The following is a 19,143-nucleotide window of genomic DNA, read 5'->3' as shown; positions in this document are numbered from 1 at the left end:
ATCCCAAAACACCGATGCCATGACCTTTCCTGCTGATGGAACCGACTTTGTCTTCTTTGGCTGAACAACCAGTTTCTGTCCACTGTTTTGACTGTTTATATTCTGGTGTGTAATGGTGAATCCAAGTCTCATCCATAGTAATAAATCGGCACACAAAATCAGTTTTATTCTTGTTAAAACGCTGCAAGCACTGTTCAGAGATTTTCATGTGAGTGTATTTTTGATCTGTGAGCAAGCGCAGCACCCATCTTGCGCAAAGCTTTTTCATTTGCAATTCTTCATGCAAAATATATCCTACATGTTCTTTTGAAATGCCTATAGTCTCAGCTATTTCATCCACTTTGACTCTCCAGTCATCCAATACCATAATTGTGCACGTGATCAATGATTTCTAGTGTTGTTACACTTTTTGGACGTCCTTCAAGTGGATCATTTTCAAGGCTGGTATGGCCACGTTTAAACTTGGCAGCTCATTTCTTAATTGTTGAAAACGAAGGAGAAGAGTGGCCATAAACTTTTATGAACTTCGAATGAATTTCTTTTGGCGTTAAACCTTTTTTTTACAAAGAATTTTAGAACCGCACGATACTCAATTTTATCCATTTGAAGGGATACTGACAACGCTTTTGCTTACAACAGATGTATGAAAAAGCTACTTGATAGAATGACTTGCAATTTCACATGGATGCTTATGACAGATGTACTAACTTAAAAAAAAAAAAAAAAAAAAAAAAATCTTGCTGATAGTGTTGCCATATATGGTCGAGGCCGAGAACTTTTCAGACCACCCTTGTATATTTGTTACAATGATTTTTGTTAATGGAATGGCCCTTTATATTACACACTCTTCTGTGTGTTCTTAAAGGTAAGAGATTTTGCTTAAAAATTATTTTTTATAAAATAAAAATTATATTTTGTCCGGGTTGTAGCTAACTCACCAAATGGAATAATCTATTTGTCATGGTCAAGTGGACAAGTGTATTTGTTAAGATGCTCTGTTACTATGACTTGAGGATCACTGAAAGACAATTTGCATTAGGCCAGTAACCTTCCTTCCTCATCAGTTGTAAATGGTTTAAATTTTCACAATAGAAGACTGTGTGCACTTATGCAAATGTGATCTTCCTGATCCAGAGTTAAGACTTGGGGAAAACAGTAATTTTAGTTACACCTGCAGTAAAGCTCTTGTGGTTTCACATACTTGGTTAAAAAAAAAAAAAAAAAAAAAAAAAATTAACATTCCTACCATGTATATATTTGCTGAGGGATAATTGCAGGAGGACAGTGAACATTCTTTGTAGTCTCATCTGTAGGGTGTCAACCAGTGTTCTTCTTTGCTTCATCTCCACTGAACCTTCATCCAGTTTGAACTTGACCATTTGGGAGTACTGTTTCTTCTTGAAATAGTATTCTCAAATGGTACATCAAAGCAAATGAGCCATTGCTGTTGTTTCAATTTCAGCAGTTGTCTCTGCAGTATCAACTCAGAATCCCTATCAGACTATGAACAGCATTTTCCCACTGGCATATAGAATCCACACCAGTGTGTCCAAAATTAACTAACTTTGGAACTAAAAAAAAATCAAGTTCTAGTGCTTGCTCTGGAAGTAAACCATTGTCATAGGACTAAACAAAAACCTGATACAACTCCTGTTATATCAGTTAAGGAGCCTGTCTAGACTTTGGGTTAGATACCAAGAAGCTGCTGTCAGCTTGTCTTTTATAAAATCACTGCTTATGAGCCTTCAATGCTGATTATCTGCACATCATGAGACAAAAAAACTAATATCCCAGTTTCAGACATCATTGAAAAGAAAGGAGAGATTACTAAAAAAAAAGTATCTGATTAACCTTGAAATTAAACTGTTGCAGTTAGTCTGCACAGGAATAGAGGTCTTGCTCAACTATTAGAAAATGACATATTTGTCACCTCATCACCGCTATACTCAAAAAAACTCGCCATTGTCGGCGATAAATTGTCTATGTTGCAACCCTGACTTTCTGAGAAAAAAAGCTGACATCACTACTACAGCAGTCAACATAAATACAGTATCAAGAAGAACTCTCATAAAAGCAAAATGATGAGTCTATTAGAAATTTATTTAACATAAAAGGAACAATGCCGTGGCTTTCTGATGAGGCAGAAACGAAATACCGAAATTCAACTAGTTTTGCAAAAAAAAAAATACTGTTGCCCTTCCCGTCGTCATATTTAGTTGAATGTGGCTTTAGTGCTGTAAATGACTTGCTACTGAAAAAAAAGAAATCATCTAGATATCACAAACCATGGGGATTTGAGATTGAAAATGACTAAATTAGTACATCAAATAAAAACTCTTTGCAGCAGACATCAAGCTCAAGGATCGCATTAACTTGGACTTTATTTTCATGAGTTCAGTTCGATTTATGTTTTATAATATACAAAGTGTAATATAAAATTTACATTCATTGAAGAAAGTCAAATTAAAAACAGTTTTACCTATGTTCCTTGTTTATTTAAAGTGCATATTTATATTATACTTTCTCAGAACTTGGCTGACTATTATGCTGGGGGGGGGAGACATCAAAATCTTCGAGGTGTTGAGGTGGGGCATGATCCAAAAAACGTTGGGAAACACTGATGTAGACTATTTTACATTTTCCAGGAGGCAGCTCACTTTACATCCTTAAAAAAAAAAAAAAAACTAAACAATGTTGATGCTTCAATTTTTGCCTGGTTAGTTATATGGATAGCATCTCCACTCCATTTGAATTTCACTGCCTAAAGTGAAGCCATTACCATGTTGTTGGAGTCCATGTTTGGTTTTTCAGAGAAATTGTATATTATAGTTGTACAATCTTTCATAAGTGAGATTACAATTTTTTAAAAAAAAATTGTACTTGAATGATATTGAGGATGATTTGAAGGGAATATCCATTATTTGTTAATGATGCTAAGCTGGGAAGACAGTAATAAATGAAAGTAGCATAAAAATCCTGCAAGAGGATTTGCATATTGATATTATGTGGTATGGGTGCCTGGTTGTTGTATCATTCATGTTAATGTTTTGTGGAAAAAATAGATGTCTAAAACTAATAATTAACTAAATTTATCTAATTAGATTTATTAAGCCAATATTTCAAAAACTTGAATAATGGAAAGGCAGCGGAGTAGATGAAATTTGACCAGGAATGCTCGAATATGGAGATATAAAAGTTTTACAGTAACTGCACTGCATAATTCAAAGGCCTGGTCAGAGGTCAAATCCAGGTGATTGGAGTAGAGCTCTCATAGTACCCATCTATAAAAAGATAAATAAAACTGAATTTGTTTATTCTATAAAATTCCTGCTTTCTGCCTATCAACCAGGTTTGCAACGTAATCTTTAATTTATCCTCACAGCAAGCATTTCATAGACCCTGGTTCCACCTTTCAATGACTTGAGTCTTGGCATATGTCTTTAATGACAAGAATCTTCTGGATGTTGAGAAGGAAAGGGATATGCTGACTCTAAGATGAGCTGTGAGTAGTTCTGAGAATTCTCGGGATATATTTGGCCTGTAGACAGCCTAAATTTTTGAACAAAGAATCTTGAATTCAGATTTGTGCCAGATGAAGTAATTTAAAGACCTTAGTAAGTACAAAGAAAAGATAATCGTTAACTTGCTTTGAATTTATCAAATAGTTTGCACATGGCACAAGTTTTGTTAATGCATAGAATATTTTCTAGGCATTATCAAGAAATATGAACTCAGTATTTTATTTTGGAAGGGGGGATGTATGAGTGGTGATCTGCAAATAGTTCTGAAAACTTCCCAGATGTATTCTGGATCACAGGTATCAGTTATTTCTGTAAGCACTTCCATAGTATAGTTGGCAGGAAGCGACACTGCTCGGTGGGTGGAAATAATGAAGTTTTGCTGTTTATAATGAGCTTAAAATAGTATTGATCCTATAGAACTTGGAATTTTTCTGTAGTTCATTATAATGGTGTTGAAAAAAGTGCACATCTACTGTATGTGATTTGTTAATCTTTTGCATCCATCTTATTGAATGGATGTACCATCAGATAAGCAGCTCTGTTTACACATTTTAAAATTTTTTTTTTTTAGACTCATCCTTGAAAGATTGTAAATGTTATAGTACATTAGTACTGTGGGTGGGCTTCGGTTTTTAATTTTATATTTTGTATTTATTTTTTTTACATAATCTGGAAACCCTGTTTAGAAGACTAAACATGGAATTCTTTTCTCTTCTGCAATAAGTGGGCACTGTTGTGTGAGAACAATAGTATAGTATGCCCATAGATACGAGACCCTTCGACACTTCTGCGCATGTCAATGGATGAGTGTTTATTATTACACGTCGGAAAATTAACTTCTCTTTTATGATCATTGTAGTTTTTAAAGTGGTAAATATTTTGCTTGTATAACAGTTGGAAAATTTTACATATGAAGCACATGATTTTTGACCAATTCGTACATCGCTTTATTTCTTTCTCCCCTTCAACATGAATTGACTCTTCTTGGCAGTCTGCCAATGACAGCTCTCGCTTATGTGGTCAGACTATACTTATAAGTACTTAAATTTGCAAGTGTTTATAACATTTTTTTTTTTTTTTTTTTTTTTATGTATTGTAAAAATAGTAAAATATGCAGTTTGGGAGTTATATTCATTTATAAAATACATTTTCCCCCTTAACTGACAGTTTGTGCTTATACATATAGAAATCATTAAACAATACTTATCCAAAATTATGTTTTTGCATCCTTGTCCACAAGTGAAAAGTCCTTGTTGATCAGATTAATCTTGATATCAGAGTTATCGCATATTTTGGAGAGCAGTACAACACTGGCACATGAAAATTTTGAGTTGGACAAATCAAAAAAGGAGATTTCAGGTTTGATATTTTCTGATATGGGATCATAGATCCCATATCACATGTACAGATATCACTGTTATCATGGAGAGAATCATGCAACATGCAAAGTTTGATGATAAAATACTGAGAAGTAGCTGACAGAGAAAGAACAGGTCTGCTGTTTTTCATCCATTCTGTTCTTTCTCTCTCAGTTGACAGCAAATCCAATTCAGTTTTTATTTTATTTATTTATTTTTTTATTATGGCAGTGCATTACATGCCTCTTTCTTGACAGACCTTGCACATTTTTGGGCACTACAGATAAACAAGATATGTACTGACCTGTAAATTATTTCTTTCACTGAGTGTGTATTAATTTTTGAAAGTTTGATGCCAGTGAAACCCATTGCTGTCTTATTTCTTTTTTTTAAAAAAAAAAAACAATCGTCGTCTGGATATATGATAATACGTATGTTTCTAGACGAGATGAGTTCTCCATTTTGGGATTATTTTAATCTATTTCTTGTCATAACAAACAGTCTTCTCAACGTTCAAGAAACTAGATTTTTCTCTATTGCTTCTAAACATCTATTAATCCTCTACAAATTATAAATCTATTCATCAGAATGCTGTTCTCACATCTAGAGCATCTCTTTTAAAAGTTTCCTAAATCCTTGGCTCAGTGCAGAAGAGACCATTTTGGTTAAACTGATCAATCTCTCTTTTTTTATATTTGATAGTCTCGTCTAGTACTTTTTTAAGCTCAGGTACCAATGATTTTGATGCTAGTACTTCTCTGTGGAGAAAACAGTGTGTAGAAATAATTCTACGATTCTTATTTTGAGCCAGTGTAACAAATCTTTTTACATTTCCTGACATCGAGCGGGCACCATCCGTGCAAATACTAATGCAAGAATCCCAAGACAAGTTGTGGCAATTAAAGTAATTATCAACAATATCAAAAATATCTTGCCCCTTCGTTGTTTCCGGGAGTGGTCGACAAAATAAAAACTGTTCTATAATATCTTCCTTATAAATAAATCTACTGAGAGCTGGAAGTTGAGCTTTACCAGTTACATCAGTTGATTTGTCCAACTGAATAGCAAACATATCTGCTACTTTAATGTGAGATACCACTTGCAACTCAACATCTTTGGCCAAATCCTGAATACGTCGATAAATGGTAGATAAATTATCTGACATAGGAATTTTTAAAATCTCCTTTTCATATTCCTCGCCAAACGTGATATTAACAATTTTACAGCATGCTGGCAGAATTACAGATTCTGCAATTGTGAGATTTCATTTTTTTAGCAACAATTTCTACGATTGCGTAACTGGCTTTTTCGGACACAGTTACAAATTTAGTCCATCTTTTTTGCTTGAATAGCTTTATCCGGTACAAGTCTTAAAATATTCAGCTTATTTTTCGCTCAAGTGAGAATTAGATTGTAAATTTTTTTGTTATTTACTTGGAACCATAGCATTGTTTGCTCATTTTTCGCCAAAAACTATGCATGTAGGACATGGCAGATCTTCTTGACTGGAAACAAAGCCAAATGACATAATTTTTGTACTAATGGCGAACGTTAGTTTTTAATTTAGTTTTAGAAGAACCAGTGCTAGATATGGTTTTGCCCAGCACATCAGCTGTTGATGTGCTGGGCAAAACTAGCTTTACTTTCTTCTTTCTTTTTTTTTTTTTTTCTTTCAAAGTACTAGCTTCACTTTCTTCATTGTCTTCAAATTTTTGTTTTTTTTATTACAAATTTATCCATGTTAAAGGAATACTATTGAATAAAATTAACTGAATGGAGAAAAAAAACAATAAAAGAACTCTTACCAGTTACCTTAAAAATAAGAAAATTAAATGAAGTTATTTGTGAACTTCTATAATATCTTATCATTCCTATAATTACTTATCAAAAGATTAAAGCTAATTAACACACAATTTTAAACCGATTCACCAACTGTAAGTTTTGTAAAATATAAATAAGGGAGCTTCAGGTGCAGATGGAAGACCAGACACACTAATAAATAAATGTGCAAATTATGACATTATTTCTTTCAATTAATTTATTTTCACAAATCTCGTGGCACACTAGTTGAAAATTGCTGATCTGGAGTAAAGTTTCCACTTTGTTGGTCCAGATGATTTCTTTAAACATTGGAAAAGGATGCATACACAGTTCTATAATTGTTTATCTGAAATGAAATGCTAGTTAAAGTTTTAATTTTCTGTTTTGTTTTTAGAAGCATGCAGGTAATGTTTAAATATATAAATTGTTGTAGATATACAAGAATCTCTTAATGTGCATGGGTGTGTAAAAATTAACTTATAGAAAAATCAGTGCAAATGCAGAAGTTGCAGACATCAAGAGTTCAATTTGTTTTTGCAACTTTTCACTTTATTCATATTTTTGTTTGTTAGGAAGAAGCAGAGAAACAAGAACAAGAAAAACAACTAAAAGCCTTTGAGAAGGACTTAGGAAAAGGTGATGATGTACCTGTAATATCCTCACGTAAGTATGAGCTTAATTAATTATAACCACAATCAAATCTTGAATTAACAGGCTTTTTGCTCACAGAATAAAGCTGTATAAAATTAACACATACACACAGATAAGATTATTTATATACATATAAATATCTTATCATCGTATAATATACATAACTTTCTTATCAAAGATAACATGATTTGCATCTTATTGTCTTTTTTTTTTTTTTAATTTATTACAAAATTAAAATCGATGGTATGAAAGGAACAATGCAGTGTGGGTGATGAGATGTAGTAATTGATTTAAAAACAAGTTATTGATGACTGATAAGAATGACTTTCCAAGAATTTTGGTAAGGAAAAGTAGTCGTTTTGATTCATACTGAGACAGTGATTCAGGGCTTCGACACTCTCCTTAAATAAGCATTTAAACTTGTAGTAAGCATGTTTTAGACCACAAGATTCTGTGGTCAGTGTCAATTCCATGTTGCACTAGGCCAGATTTCTTATTAGTGGTATAAGATTGGTGTTCTTGCAATCTTCTTTCCACAGAATGTCATCTTTTTCCAAAATAGAAAAAGGATGGTAATCAAAGGGAACTTGGTGGATGCTAGGAAGAGAAAGAAGATAGTTATTTATTCTAGCTGAGTGGACAGCATCTGTTTTATCACTAAGAGGCTGTTGGTTTCAATTTCACTGTGGTTTAGCTATTTGTGAAAGTCTTGATTGTTAAAAAAAAAAAAGCTTTACTATATTCACATTATGCACAAAAGGTTACAGAATCCAGCACATTCGCACCAACTGTGGACAAGAGGATGTAGTCTTTGGGGAACATTATGTGAAGAAAGCTCTTCCAGAAAACACAACAACCTTGAAGGAAAAGTTAATTTGGTAGGAGTGAAGTTGGACTATGCATGAATGTTGCCTGGCAGTTATTTGTTTTTCATAGGCTTTGAAGAAAGTGGAGAAATAATAGAAACTAATTCAGGAGAACAACACATGTAATTGTTCACAAACAACTACAAGTTGTTTGTAGTTCATACACAAACAAGCATCTATATTTTTATTTGTTTCATATAAGTTTTGTTCTTATAACTTACACTTCCGTGTAAGTGCTCCCGGGTAGAAACAAAACATCAGTGAGAAAGTGGCTGATATAAATCTGTGAAGGAAGGATTATCAATTAGTTGTATTAGATCCTATCCTCCTCTGGATAACATCAAGAATTGTTAGAGAAGGATTTGGCATATCACTCCAAATGACATTTCTAAAGTTGAGCAGATTTGGAATTTGTGTAGTATATGTAGTTGTGCAGGTGAAAAGTAGTTTTGAATACAAAAGGACTCTAAAGTTTTAGGAAGATATCAGTCTGTGAATAAGATGTTTGTTACAATTGTTTAGAGATAAGTTAGCCCACAGGAAGAGACCTCTGACATTTCAAAATGAGAATTATCATCACATCCTGATAGAACTTCCTCTCAGCAATTTTCCTCCAAGTTGTTAAGATTCCAATATTGTCAGTCTTATATTCGATCCTCTGAGGCACCTCCAAATGCATCAATCACAGAGATCTAGATCTTCCTCTCGGTCTTTCCCTGACATCCTGTCATCAAACACCTGTTTCACCAACCTTTTCCTTTTTCCATTCTGTGTGTGACAATAGTACCTGAGATTAGCTCTGCTCACACATTCCTGAATGTTAACAATGTTAAGCCCATCGTTAATGCCTTAATTTCTAATATGATTCTGCTATTTGGAGCCAATATTTTCAACGTTCCTGCCTATTTTCAAAGTGTCTATTTATTGCTGAATATCATATCAAATTTGTTACAGCAGTTATTTAGTTAATGAATCATACAGGCATGTTCTGAATTTATTTAAGAGTATTTCATCATCTGCATAAAGTAAGGAGCTGAGTTGGATATCTCAATTTTGATATCTGACCTAAAGTCACTTTTCTTCATAATGTAATCCACATAGATAATGAATAACAGTGAAGGTATTGTGCATCCTTGTCTCACACCTGATTTTACATCAAACCATCTTCCTGTACCTCCTTCAATTCTAAATCTTACATCTCAAATGCAGACTGTGTATTACTCAACTTAATTTCCCTTTACACTATATAATTGTAGCATTTTTATTTTGAATAGCTTTTTATTCAAAATTCAAAAGAAACATAGATCCTTGTTTTACTCCTCTGTTTGGATAATGGACAATGCAATTTTATTTGTACTTGTGATCTACTGAAAGTGCTGAATGATGAAAACTGGAGGAAGTTACGAAACAGCAACTGACATAAAGGGAAAAATAATTTTCTTAGAGAACTAAATGACAAGAAATGATTTGCAGATCTACAGAAACATGTTTGGACAACTTCGAGAAAATCCACACCTAATAAGGTAGATATGAATTTTAGCTTATACAATATACTAATATGATATATTCATCACTGGCACTGCATATCATATCAGTATTTATTTATTTCATGTGAGGTTCCCCCTTTCCTCAACTTAGGACAGGTTGAGCCCTCCTAATGAGAGGTTAAGTATGTATTTTATGACTGTATCTCCGTATGTGTTCATGGGATTGGTTTGCTTGTTCTGAGGGACGAAAAACCTGAGTTTCCAGGAGAGAAACAACCCTCTACCTCCATATGAGACTGACTCACCTTTAGTCAAAAGAGACCAGATAAAGGTTCCTCACATCATGGACAGGAATCGAACCCAGGTCTTTGTTTGTATCAGGAATATGTATCAGTATTCAATGTAAAAAAAAAAAAACAAAAGTCAGCAAAAACTTGAAATGTGGAAAGGTGGCTAAAATAGATATTCCACCAGAAATGCTCAAATATAGAAGTATAAAAATTTTACAGTGACTGCACTACATAATTCAGAAGACTGGTCAGAAGGTTGCATTCCAGATGATTAGAGCAGATCTCTTATACTACCTGTTTGTAAGAAGGGAAATAAAACAAGGTGAGAATTACAGAGGAACTTTTCTTCTCAGTGTTCTTCCAGGTAAAATTTATGCAAAAATGCTTATAGGCTAAGAAATTTTGAGAAAAACAAGCTGATTTCAGGCCTATAGAGATGGGCAAGATCAGATTTTCACTTTAAAACAAGTAATTGAGAAATCATGGGAATATAACAGTATTATAAAGTGATTAAATCTCTCTAGCCATTTGTTATAAAGAGGGATTATTTATTAATTAATTTTTTCAATCCTCATTTGTTGAGATTTTCTCTATAACGATTATTTTTATTTCAGAATGTTTTTATTTTATTTTTTATATATATGCACAAGGGTTCAATTCCGATTGGTGCAATGACTTTTAACTGTTTCTTTCAGAATCTGGAAAATCACTGACTCAAGACAAAATGCAAAATATACACATTTAATAAAACAAAAACAATATATACACTTCAAATAACATTACACAACTAACTACAAGGGGTGCTTAAGGGTCAAAGCTGTATAACTGAGAGGACACCTCCACATAGCCTTTAAAGGAATGCGGAGAACCGACCAGGGCTTCTGACCTAATGTATAATCCTCACCTTCTCGTGGTGCACCCTGTTGGATATCTACTTGGATACTGAATGAACGAGGATGGGCTGGCAATTTGAGATTTAGCCGACCGAATTGTATTCTTATTGGTTAAACCAAAATAAAAAATGATGGTACAACATGACAAAATTTCATGCCGGCTGGGGCATCGCCAGGTTAAACAAGGCCCCTGTTGTTTTCGCCAGGGAACCAGGGCGAACAGCGAAAAGTCAGCTACTGAAACAAATCTGAAAACAAACCTCAACTCAACATCACCAGAATTAAAGATCGGTACTATCAACGTAAGAAGCCTGAATGGCAAAAAAATGGAGCTAGCTGAGGAATTAGATAAGTACCAGATTGACATAACAGGAGTGACTGAAACAAAAAAGATAAAAACTGGTGAGATCTTTCTGAGCAATAAATACAAAATGTTATATTCAGGCAATGACAATCAAGGTAAAGAAGGGGTAGCCATAGTATTCAACACAAAATACGAGGCTAATCTTCTTGAATGGCAGTCAGTCTCAAGTAGAGTAATGTGGGCAAATATCAGAATGGGGAACTGGACAATGAGACTTATTTGTGCCTACGGTCCCACAGAAGGTTCTACTAAGGTAGAAGTGGAGGAATTTTTTGAGGCTTTAGAAAAAGCAACTCACACAATGAAAAAGGAAAAGTTGGTCCTTGTTGAGGATCTAAATAGCAGAGTAGGAAATGATTGCGAGACATACAAAAAATATTTTGGGAAAATTTGGAGAAAAGAGCAAAGCTAATAATAATAATGGCAAATATCTGTTGGATTTCTGCTCAGGACATGGACTGGTTATTACTAACACCATGTTCCAACATAAAAATGTGCACAAATTCACATGGAGAGAAGAGGCTAGGAATAAGAAAAGTCTCATTGACTATGTTATTGTTGATGGTGATGTTTTCTCCCTGTTGCAGGACACTAGAGTGTACAGAGGATTTGAAATTGGAAGTGATCACTATTTAGTCTTGAGCAGGATAAAATTGAATTTCATATTGAAAAGAATAACATGTAAGAAAGTTTTAAAGCGAATAAAAGTTGAGCAGCTCTCAGATGTGAACTGTAGACTAAAATACACAAAGCGTATTGAAGAAAAAATGAAACAGTTGAGAACAGGAATCAAACTCTAAAGAAAACATTGATTGATTCTGCCAGAGAGGCATGTGGTGAGGTTGTTTACAAGGATAAAAAAATCAGAACTCCCTGGTGGACACAGGAAGTTAAAGAGGCAGTGAAGGAAAAGAAGAAAGCATATCAAAAGTTTCTGTCAAATAAGTCATCGATGATCAGGATCAGATCTTCACTTTACGACAAATAGTGGAGAAATCATGGGAATATAACAAAGATCTGTATTTAAGTTTTGTTGATTTGGAAAAGGCATATGACAAGATGCCAAGAGAGAAGCTATTCAATACGTTGCAGTTATATGGTGTCAATGGGGCATTATATCAAGCAATACTTAGTCTTTATTTGAGATGTAGGTCAGCAGTTAGAACTGAAGGAAGTACAAGAAGATGGTTTAATGTTAAATCTGGTGTGAGACAAGAATGTACATTATCCCCTCTGTTATTCATTATCTATATGGATCACATTATGAAGGAAAGTGGTATTAAACATGACATCAGAATTGGAGATGTTAATGTCAACTCTTTGCTTTATGCGGACGATGTTATACTTCTAAATAAATCCGCTACAAGTCTGCAAGATTCTCTGACTAAATTGAATAGCTGTTGTAATAGATATGGTATGAATGTCAGCAATAAAAAAGACAAAGACAATGAAAATAGGCAGAATCATAGAAAATGTCAACTGTGTTGAGAATGGAGAACCTGTGGAACAAGTAAAACATTTCAGCTACTTAGGCACGATTTTTAGTGAAGATGGTAAATTAAATATAGAAATAGACAACAGAATCAGCAAAGCTGGTATGGTGGGAAGTCAATTGAATAAATTCATATGGAATAAGAGAGAAATTAGTCGGAACTAAATTAGCTGTATACAAGACAGTGTTCAAACCAGTTTTAACTTATGGATCTGAGAGCTGGGTCAGAAGTAAAACACTTGACCAAAGACTAGAGACTGCAGATATGAGAGTCCTGAATAAGATTATAGGCATGAACAGATGGTATCAATGGCAACATCATATTAAAAACGAGGATATTAGGAAAGAACTTGACACTGTCAGCATCCAGGAATGCGTTAGCTAATCTCAGGTGGTATGGATTACCACCTGAGTAAATGCTGAACTAGTGAGTACTAGTTCATCATTTTGGTCACTTGCCTGTGGATCCATCAAACGCTTCAACACACACAACCAAATCTGTATTCCAAATTTGAACTATCTCTTATGTGTATCCTAAAGGGTATAATGTGTAGATATTTAAATTCAATGACAAGTTTCCTCTTTCTCCAAAAGTTTCTGCCCATCCATGATATTATTAATTAGTATATTCCTCCAAATTGCAGATTCCAAAAGAATAATAAAAAATGTCGAAATCATTGGGAAAACTTACTGCAACATTCATTCAGACCACCGTCCAATAAGAACCACTCTCAAAATACATAAAAAAAAAAATGAAGAACGCATACGAGCACAGTCCAACCATAAAAAACACTCAAAACAGATAAACCCAGAAGATTTTAGAAAAAAAGGTGGAAGAAACCGACTGGAAATTAAAAAAGGACATCGACAAAGATTTAACAAACTTTAACAATAAATTAATGAACTGCAAAGAAAGAACCTCGTATGAACTTCCTCCTAAGACCAGGAAATGCCTATCAGCAAGAACAATAGAACTGTTGAAGAAAAGAAGAATACTGAAAGATACAGGGAAAGATCGTCTAGAATATAAAATTATTTGTAAACAACTGAGGCAGAATATCAAAGACGACTATAACATGTATAGAACAAAAAAATTGGCAGAAGCAGCTAGGCTCCGCAGTAGCCTAAAAAAAGTAGAAAAAGAAATAAATCTAAAGCAACCACTACCATTAGCCTTCATAGACAATCAAGGAAACAGACACACAAACAGAGGCGAAATGGAAAAAATAGTAAAATCGTTTTATGAGAACCTTTACTCATCTAAACAAGTAATCACAGCTCCAGTACTAGATGAAAATTTAGAAAATCTGGAAATACCATCTGTCCTACCTGAAGAAATAAAAATGGCTATCGACCATATGAAAAATGACCAATCACCAGGAATTGACGGTATAAAATCTGATGAATTAAAAATGGGTGGACAAATACTCTTGTATTTGTCCACCCATCAAAAAGCTCTAGCAGAAAGGTTTACCCGATATATACCCAATTAAGGAAAGTACCTACTGAATGGAAAACGTCAAAGACCATAATTCTGCATAAAAAAGGTAAAAAAGAAGACATCAGTAACTACAGACCTATCTGTCTATTAGCACACACACAAAATATTCGCCAGAATCATCCTAAACCGAATACAAACCTCCATCAATGAAAATAGCTGCAAAGAACAGGCTGGTTTCAAAAAAGGCTTTTCAACAATAGATCACATTCAAACTATTACTCAGTTAACAGAAAGATGCAGAGAATACCAGATCCCACTTTGTCTTCTTTTTATAGATTTTTTTGACACTGCTGAGCATAATGCAGTATTCCAAGCTTTAATAGAACAAGGCGTAGAAAAAGCATACATCCAACTCATAAAAGATATGTACTAAGAAAGCACAGCAAATATCACCCTTTTCAATCACCCGATTAAAATTAACTTAAGTAGAGGAGTACGTCAGGGTGATGTCTTATCACCTAATCTCTTCACATCTACTCTAGACAGCATCATTCGAAAAATTGACATGAAAGATGGAATAAACATTGATGGTGAAATATTAAATATCCTATTATTCGCCAATGATGTGGTATTAATATCTCGCTCACCCAAACTCCTAGAATCAATGCTGAATAACATAAGCCAAACTGCCAGAAAATTGGATTGGAAATACACCCTGACAAAACAAGATGGATGAAAAACAAATACTGTAAAGATCATACAATCACTCTAGAATCTCACACCATCGAAAAAGTTGAACAATACATCTACCTTGGCCAGTCCATAAAAATGAATAATGATATATCAAATGAAAGAGCAAGGAGAAAAAAGAGCTGCTTGGATAGCCTTCAACAAAATAAAATCAACAATTACCAATCAAAACATAGATATAGACATAAGAGCCCATCTTTTCAATAGTCACATCTTACTAGCATTGACTTATGGCAGTGAAACATGGAACACAACTTTAAAAGAAGAACAAAGCTTAATAACAACTCAACGTGCAATAGAAAGAAGAATATGAAATATAAACAAAATAGACCACGTAAGACACACAGAAATCAGGAAGAAGTCTGGACTCACAGATATAATAAAAACAATCTACAACAGCAAAAGAAGATGGGCAGGACAACTCGCCAGAATGAGAGACAACAGATGGACAGTCAGAGTTACAAACTGGTATCCGAGAGATACCAAAAGGAAACCTGGAAGACCAGCCTTAAGGTGGGAAGACCCAATGATTAAGAAAGTTGGAAGAAAATGGAGAAGAAAAGCCCAAGATAGGAATAGTTGGACTCTTTACAACCTGCAGTCATGGAGAAATCCTGACTGAAACCACAGGTCCATCAAGATAATATTCCTCCATAGGAGTCCAAGGACTCAAGGAAGGGGCTTTTTTAGTTAGTCATACTAAAATATCTATCATAACACATCGCTGAAGATGCACTCATAACATCCAGTGGCAGGCCATTCCCGACTCACCATGGGAAAAAAAACTGGACCTCACATGCTTCCTAGCTAAACCCTTAACCAATTTCCTGAGAGGGGCTCCAAGTTCTGTTTGCACCCATATGCTGCAGTGTTTCATACATATTTGTTATAAGTACCCTTACTAATTTTGCATGTTTCTATCATATCTCCTCTCATCTTTTCCATTCCTCTGACTTTGAAGATCACATTTCTTTAATCTACGTGCATATGCACAAATCCATAGACCATTATCATTTTAGTTGTCCCCTGCCTCTAGATCTTTTCAGCTGACTCCCCATCTCCTTGGAACCCAAATGGCTATGTCTTTGCACAAGATGTGTGTGGTCTTATCATAGTTTTGTCAAGTTGGAGTAAAGAATAGCTTCCTTTTTTTTGTTATAAGTTAGTGTTCTCTTTAACAGTGCAGTTATTCAATGTAGTGACTTAACCATCTTACTAATATGGTTCCTAAAGTTTAACTCATTGTCCACTATAACCCCTTCCCATGTCTCTAGGTTGAGTAACTACTAGTAGCAAATTCCCATTAATATGATCTCTGCTTGTAATGTCTTCAGTCTAGTATACATAACCTTGCAATTATAATGTTAATCTGAACACTACACTCATTAAAACTGCCCGTAGAAATAGTCAGTTCAAGTCAACTTGAAGTTCTATCACTTGCCCTAACTTAGTATCACCAACAGATAACTGGATATCCCTCTCAAAACTATTTATTTTATCATTGATAAAGTTAAACAAGTGGCCCAAGTATGGAACTGTGGTCCACAACTAGTTACTCTCCTCCTGTTAAGACTCAGCACCTTCGTATATCATTTTGTTACCAGTCCACTTCCTATCCATGTCACCAGTCTGTTTTGCATACTCATCCCTGTGAGTTTATATAGCAACACTGCATGGGAAATCTGTCAGATGTCTTGGCAAGATCTGGAAGTATTGTAGATATCCATTTCCCCATCTAACTGAACTGTCACTCTGTTATAGAATGTGAGTAGAGATTCCTAAAGCAATGCCTACCATCAACAGTCATGCTGTCCCTCAAGGGACTTTCAATATATGAACAGTGGATCTGATAACAGCATGCCTATAAATGAGATGGAATGTTGTGTCTGGTGAATTATCATGCAGTCTTAACTTGGTGTGGTGGCACACTCAGGATTCAATCTTGGAGGGGGCCGAGCACTCAAGATTTGATCTTGGGGGGGGGGGGGGGGAGTTGAGTAGACGATTTGAGAATACACACTACGCATTGCATATGAGCTATGACTGAGATACAAGCTATGACCCGTGATCTCCTCTGACTCGGCTCAGGCAAACCAAGCACGCCCAAGCACTACTTCATTCCCCTTGCATTCACAGCAGCCAAGATTCCCGAGAGCTATAGGGTATTCCCACCTTATGTGACTGCTAATTCATAAGTTACATAGAACTAGAAGACACGACACAACATAAAATTAAAAAAAAAAAAAAATTTAATTAGGAAAATATTTTTGGAAATTTTTCTAGTGTTTTTTTCCTTTTTCTTTTGGGGTCCAGGGCCCCTTAGCCCCCTCCCTGGGTGTGCCAATGACATGGTGAAAGCTCTAAAAAGGGATACATGTGGAATTATAAGTAGGTGATTATAATAAATTGAAAAGGGCAACTTGAAACAGTACCTTGGAGTGAGAAACTGCATGGTAGAGGAATAAGAATATGGGGAAAATAATCAAAGGATGTTTGAAAGAAGTACTACCCAGATACATACTCAAAGTTAGGAGAATAAATCATATGGGTGTTAAAAAACACTTTAAAACAAGAGCTACATAAAAGCATAGGATCTGATACTATGAAAAGAATAATGATGATTCTTGGAAGCAGCACAGCGTTCGGGCCAGAAAACTGAGGACCACAGTGAGTTAGATCAGATAAGATTATGAAAAGAAGTTAGCTGACAGGCCAAAAGAAATCTGAGAGAACTTTATCTGTGCAGCAAGTAAAAGGAAGAATGATCACGGAAAAACATCCCTAGTGATGCTGATAGCAGGAAAGTGACAAGTTCACGAGAAATAACTGAGTTAAGTGTTGTTAACTCTGTTATTAAGTGTTCACTTGAGTAAACTATATATACATTCTGGAGAGATCTATTAACTCCCCAAATGCCAAAGAACAGAGGTGGCCGAGCACTGGTGAAGGTATTAAAGCTATTACAAGGCCATTATTGAAATACAGCAGTTGGAATGCAGAAGAGTTAGCAATGCTTCTGACTTGTGTACTCAAATCTTAGCACCTGTATGATTCTAATGAATGGAAGGAGCGCAAGATAATTCTAATATAGAAGGGAGGAGTAATAACTGGTGCAGTAAATTAATCAGTATCTCTGGTATGGCCATCAAGGTTTTTGGAGAAGTTGATCAGGAATCATATCCAGATGTAGGTAGGTAAGACAGCAGTCACTTGCTGCTTAAGGTAGTTATCCAAGTGATTCTATGAATTCATAATGATCACCCCTTTTGTGTCCATAAGAGTTATCTGTTTATACAGTTTGCAGATAACCTCAGCCTAATCTGTGCTAACACTCAGTTGCATATTTTGTCTTGTTAATTTCTATCGCTTGCTAAACAGGCTTGATCCCATTGCATGCTGTATTGCTCATATTACCATTAGAGATTTCTACTCAAGTTGGATTTCAGCCTTCTACATCATTAGCAAAATATCTTCCTATCTTGTCTGTCTTTTCTAACATGCTGAATCCATCACATTGTATTCCTGTGATGGTATCCTCTGTCAACCAGGGCTCGCTAATGCCAGTAATATTGTCAGATTACATTTTATAAAATGTGATGAGCTTTTCACCTTTATTACTGATGCTTTAGGCATCAGTGTATATATGTATGCAAGTCAATCACTAGGTTCTTCAGAATCGGCCTTGAAACATGTCTGGTTCAAACCGGTAGCTGGAATCAATTCCTTAACCATTTCCCCCCCCTCCTCCTCCTCCTCCCTCTTTCCTAAGTAAACATTTATTGACAAAATTAGTCCTTCATGTCATCTATAACAAGCTGTCATTCTCTCTCTCTTTCATTACACTCACACTTTGTACCACTTAATTTAAGCATTATATATCTCTTTCCCTGATAATTATGGGAGTACTATAAAATAAAATAATCTAATATGTAATGTCTGTGTGCATAAAGCAGCAATATTTCATGAACCCATGAAGTATTGCTGCTTTATGCACACAGACATGTGTGCATAAAGCAGACATGTGATACAAACTAAGTGCTCTGTTTTTCACTATACTTACAGTTTGTATCACTTAATTTAATGCATTACATATCTCTTATCCCTGACAATTATGGAAGTAGGAAGTTTTTTACCTTGGGTTTATTATATGTTAAAGATACCAAGAAATTATATACTTGGTTTTAATCCTTGTCCCAAGGAAGCAAAATG

The 19,143-nt window shown here is 34.8% G+C and overlaps 1 protein-coding gene across 1 annotated transcript in view; it reads left to right on the top strand.

Moving 5' to 3' along the window:
* Positions 1–19,143, top strand: part of LOC150101775 (GPN-loop GTPase 1) — a 193,537-nt gene that overhangs the window by 163,779 nt on the left and 10,615 nt on the right. The window contains exon 11 of the mRNA XM_090400383.1: positions 7,273–7,363. Coding sequence (XP_090256509.1) covers positions 7,273–7,363 — 91 coding nt within the window. The remainder of the gene's footprint in view (positions 1–7,272; positions 7,364–19,143) is intronic.

This window comes from Typopeltis vanoorti, chromosome 11 (genome assembly GCF_054136105.1).
Source record: "Typopeltis vanoorti isolate ZY-2024b chromosome 11, IOZ_Tvanoo_1.0, whole genome shotgun sequence".
Taxonomy (NCBI): domain Eukaryota; kingdom Metazoa; phylum Arthropoda; class Arachnida; order Uropygi; family Thelyphonidae; genus Typopeltis; species Typopeltis vanoorti.
This window is presented reverse-complemented; position numbering and strand designations above follow the sequence as displayed.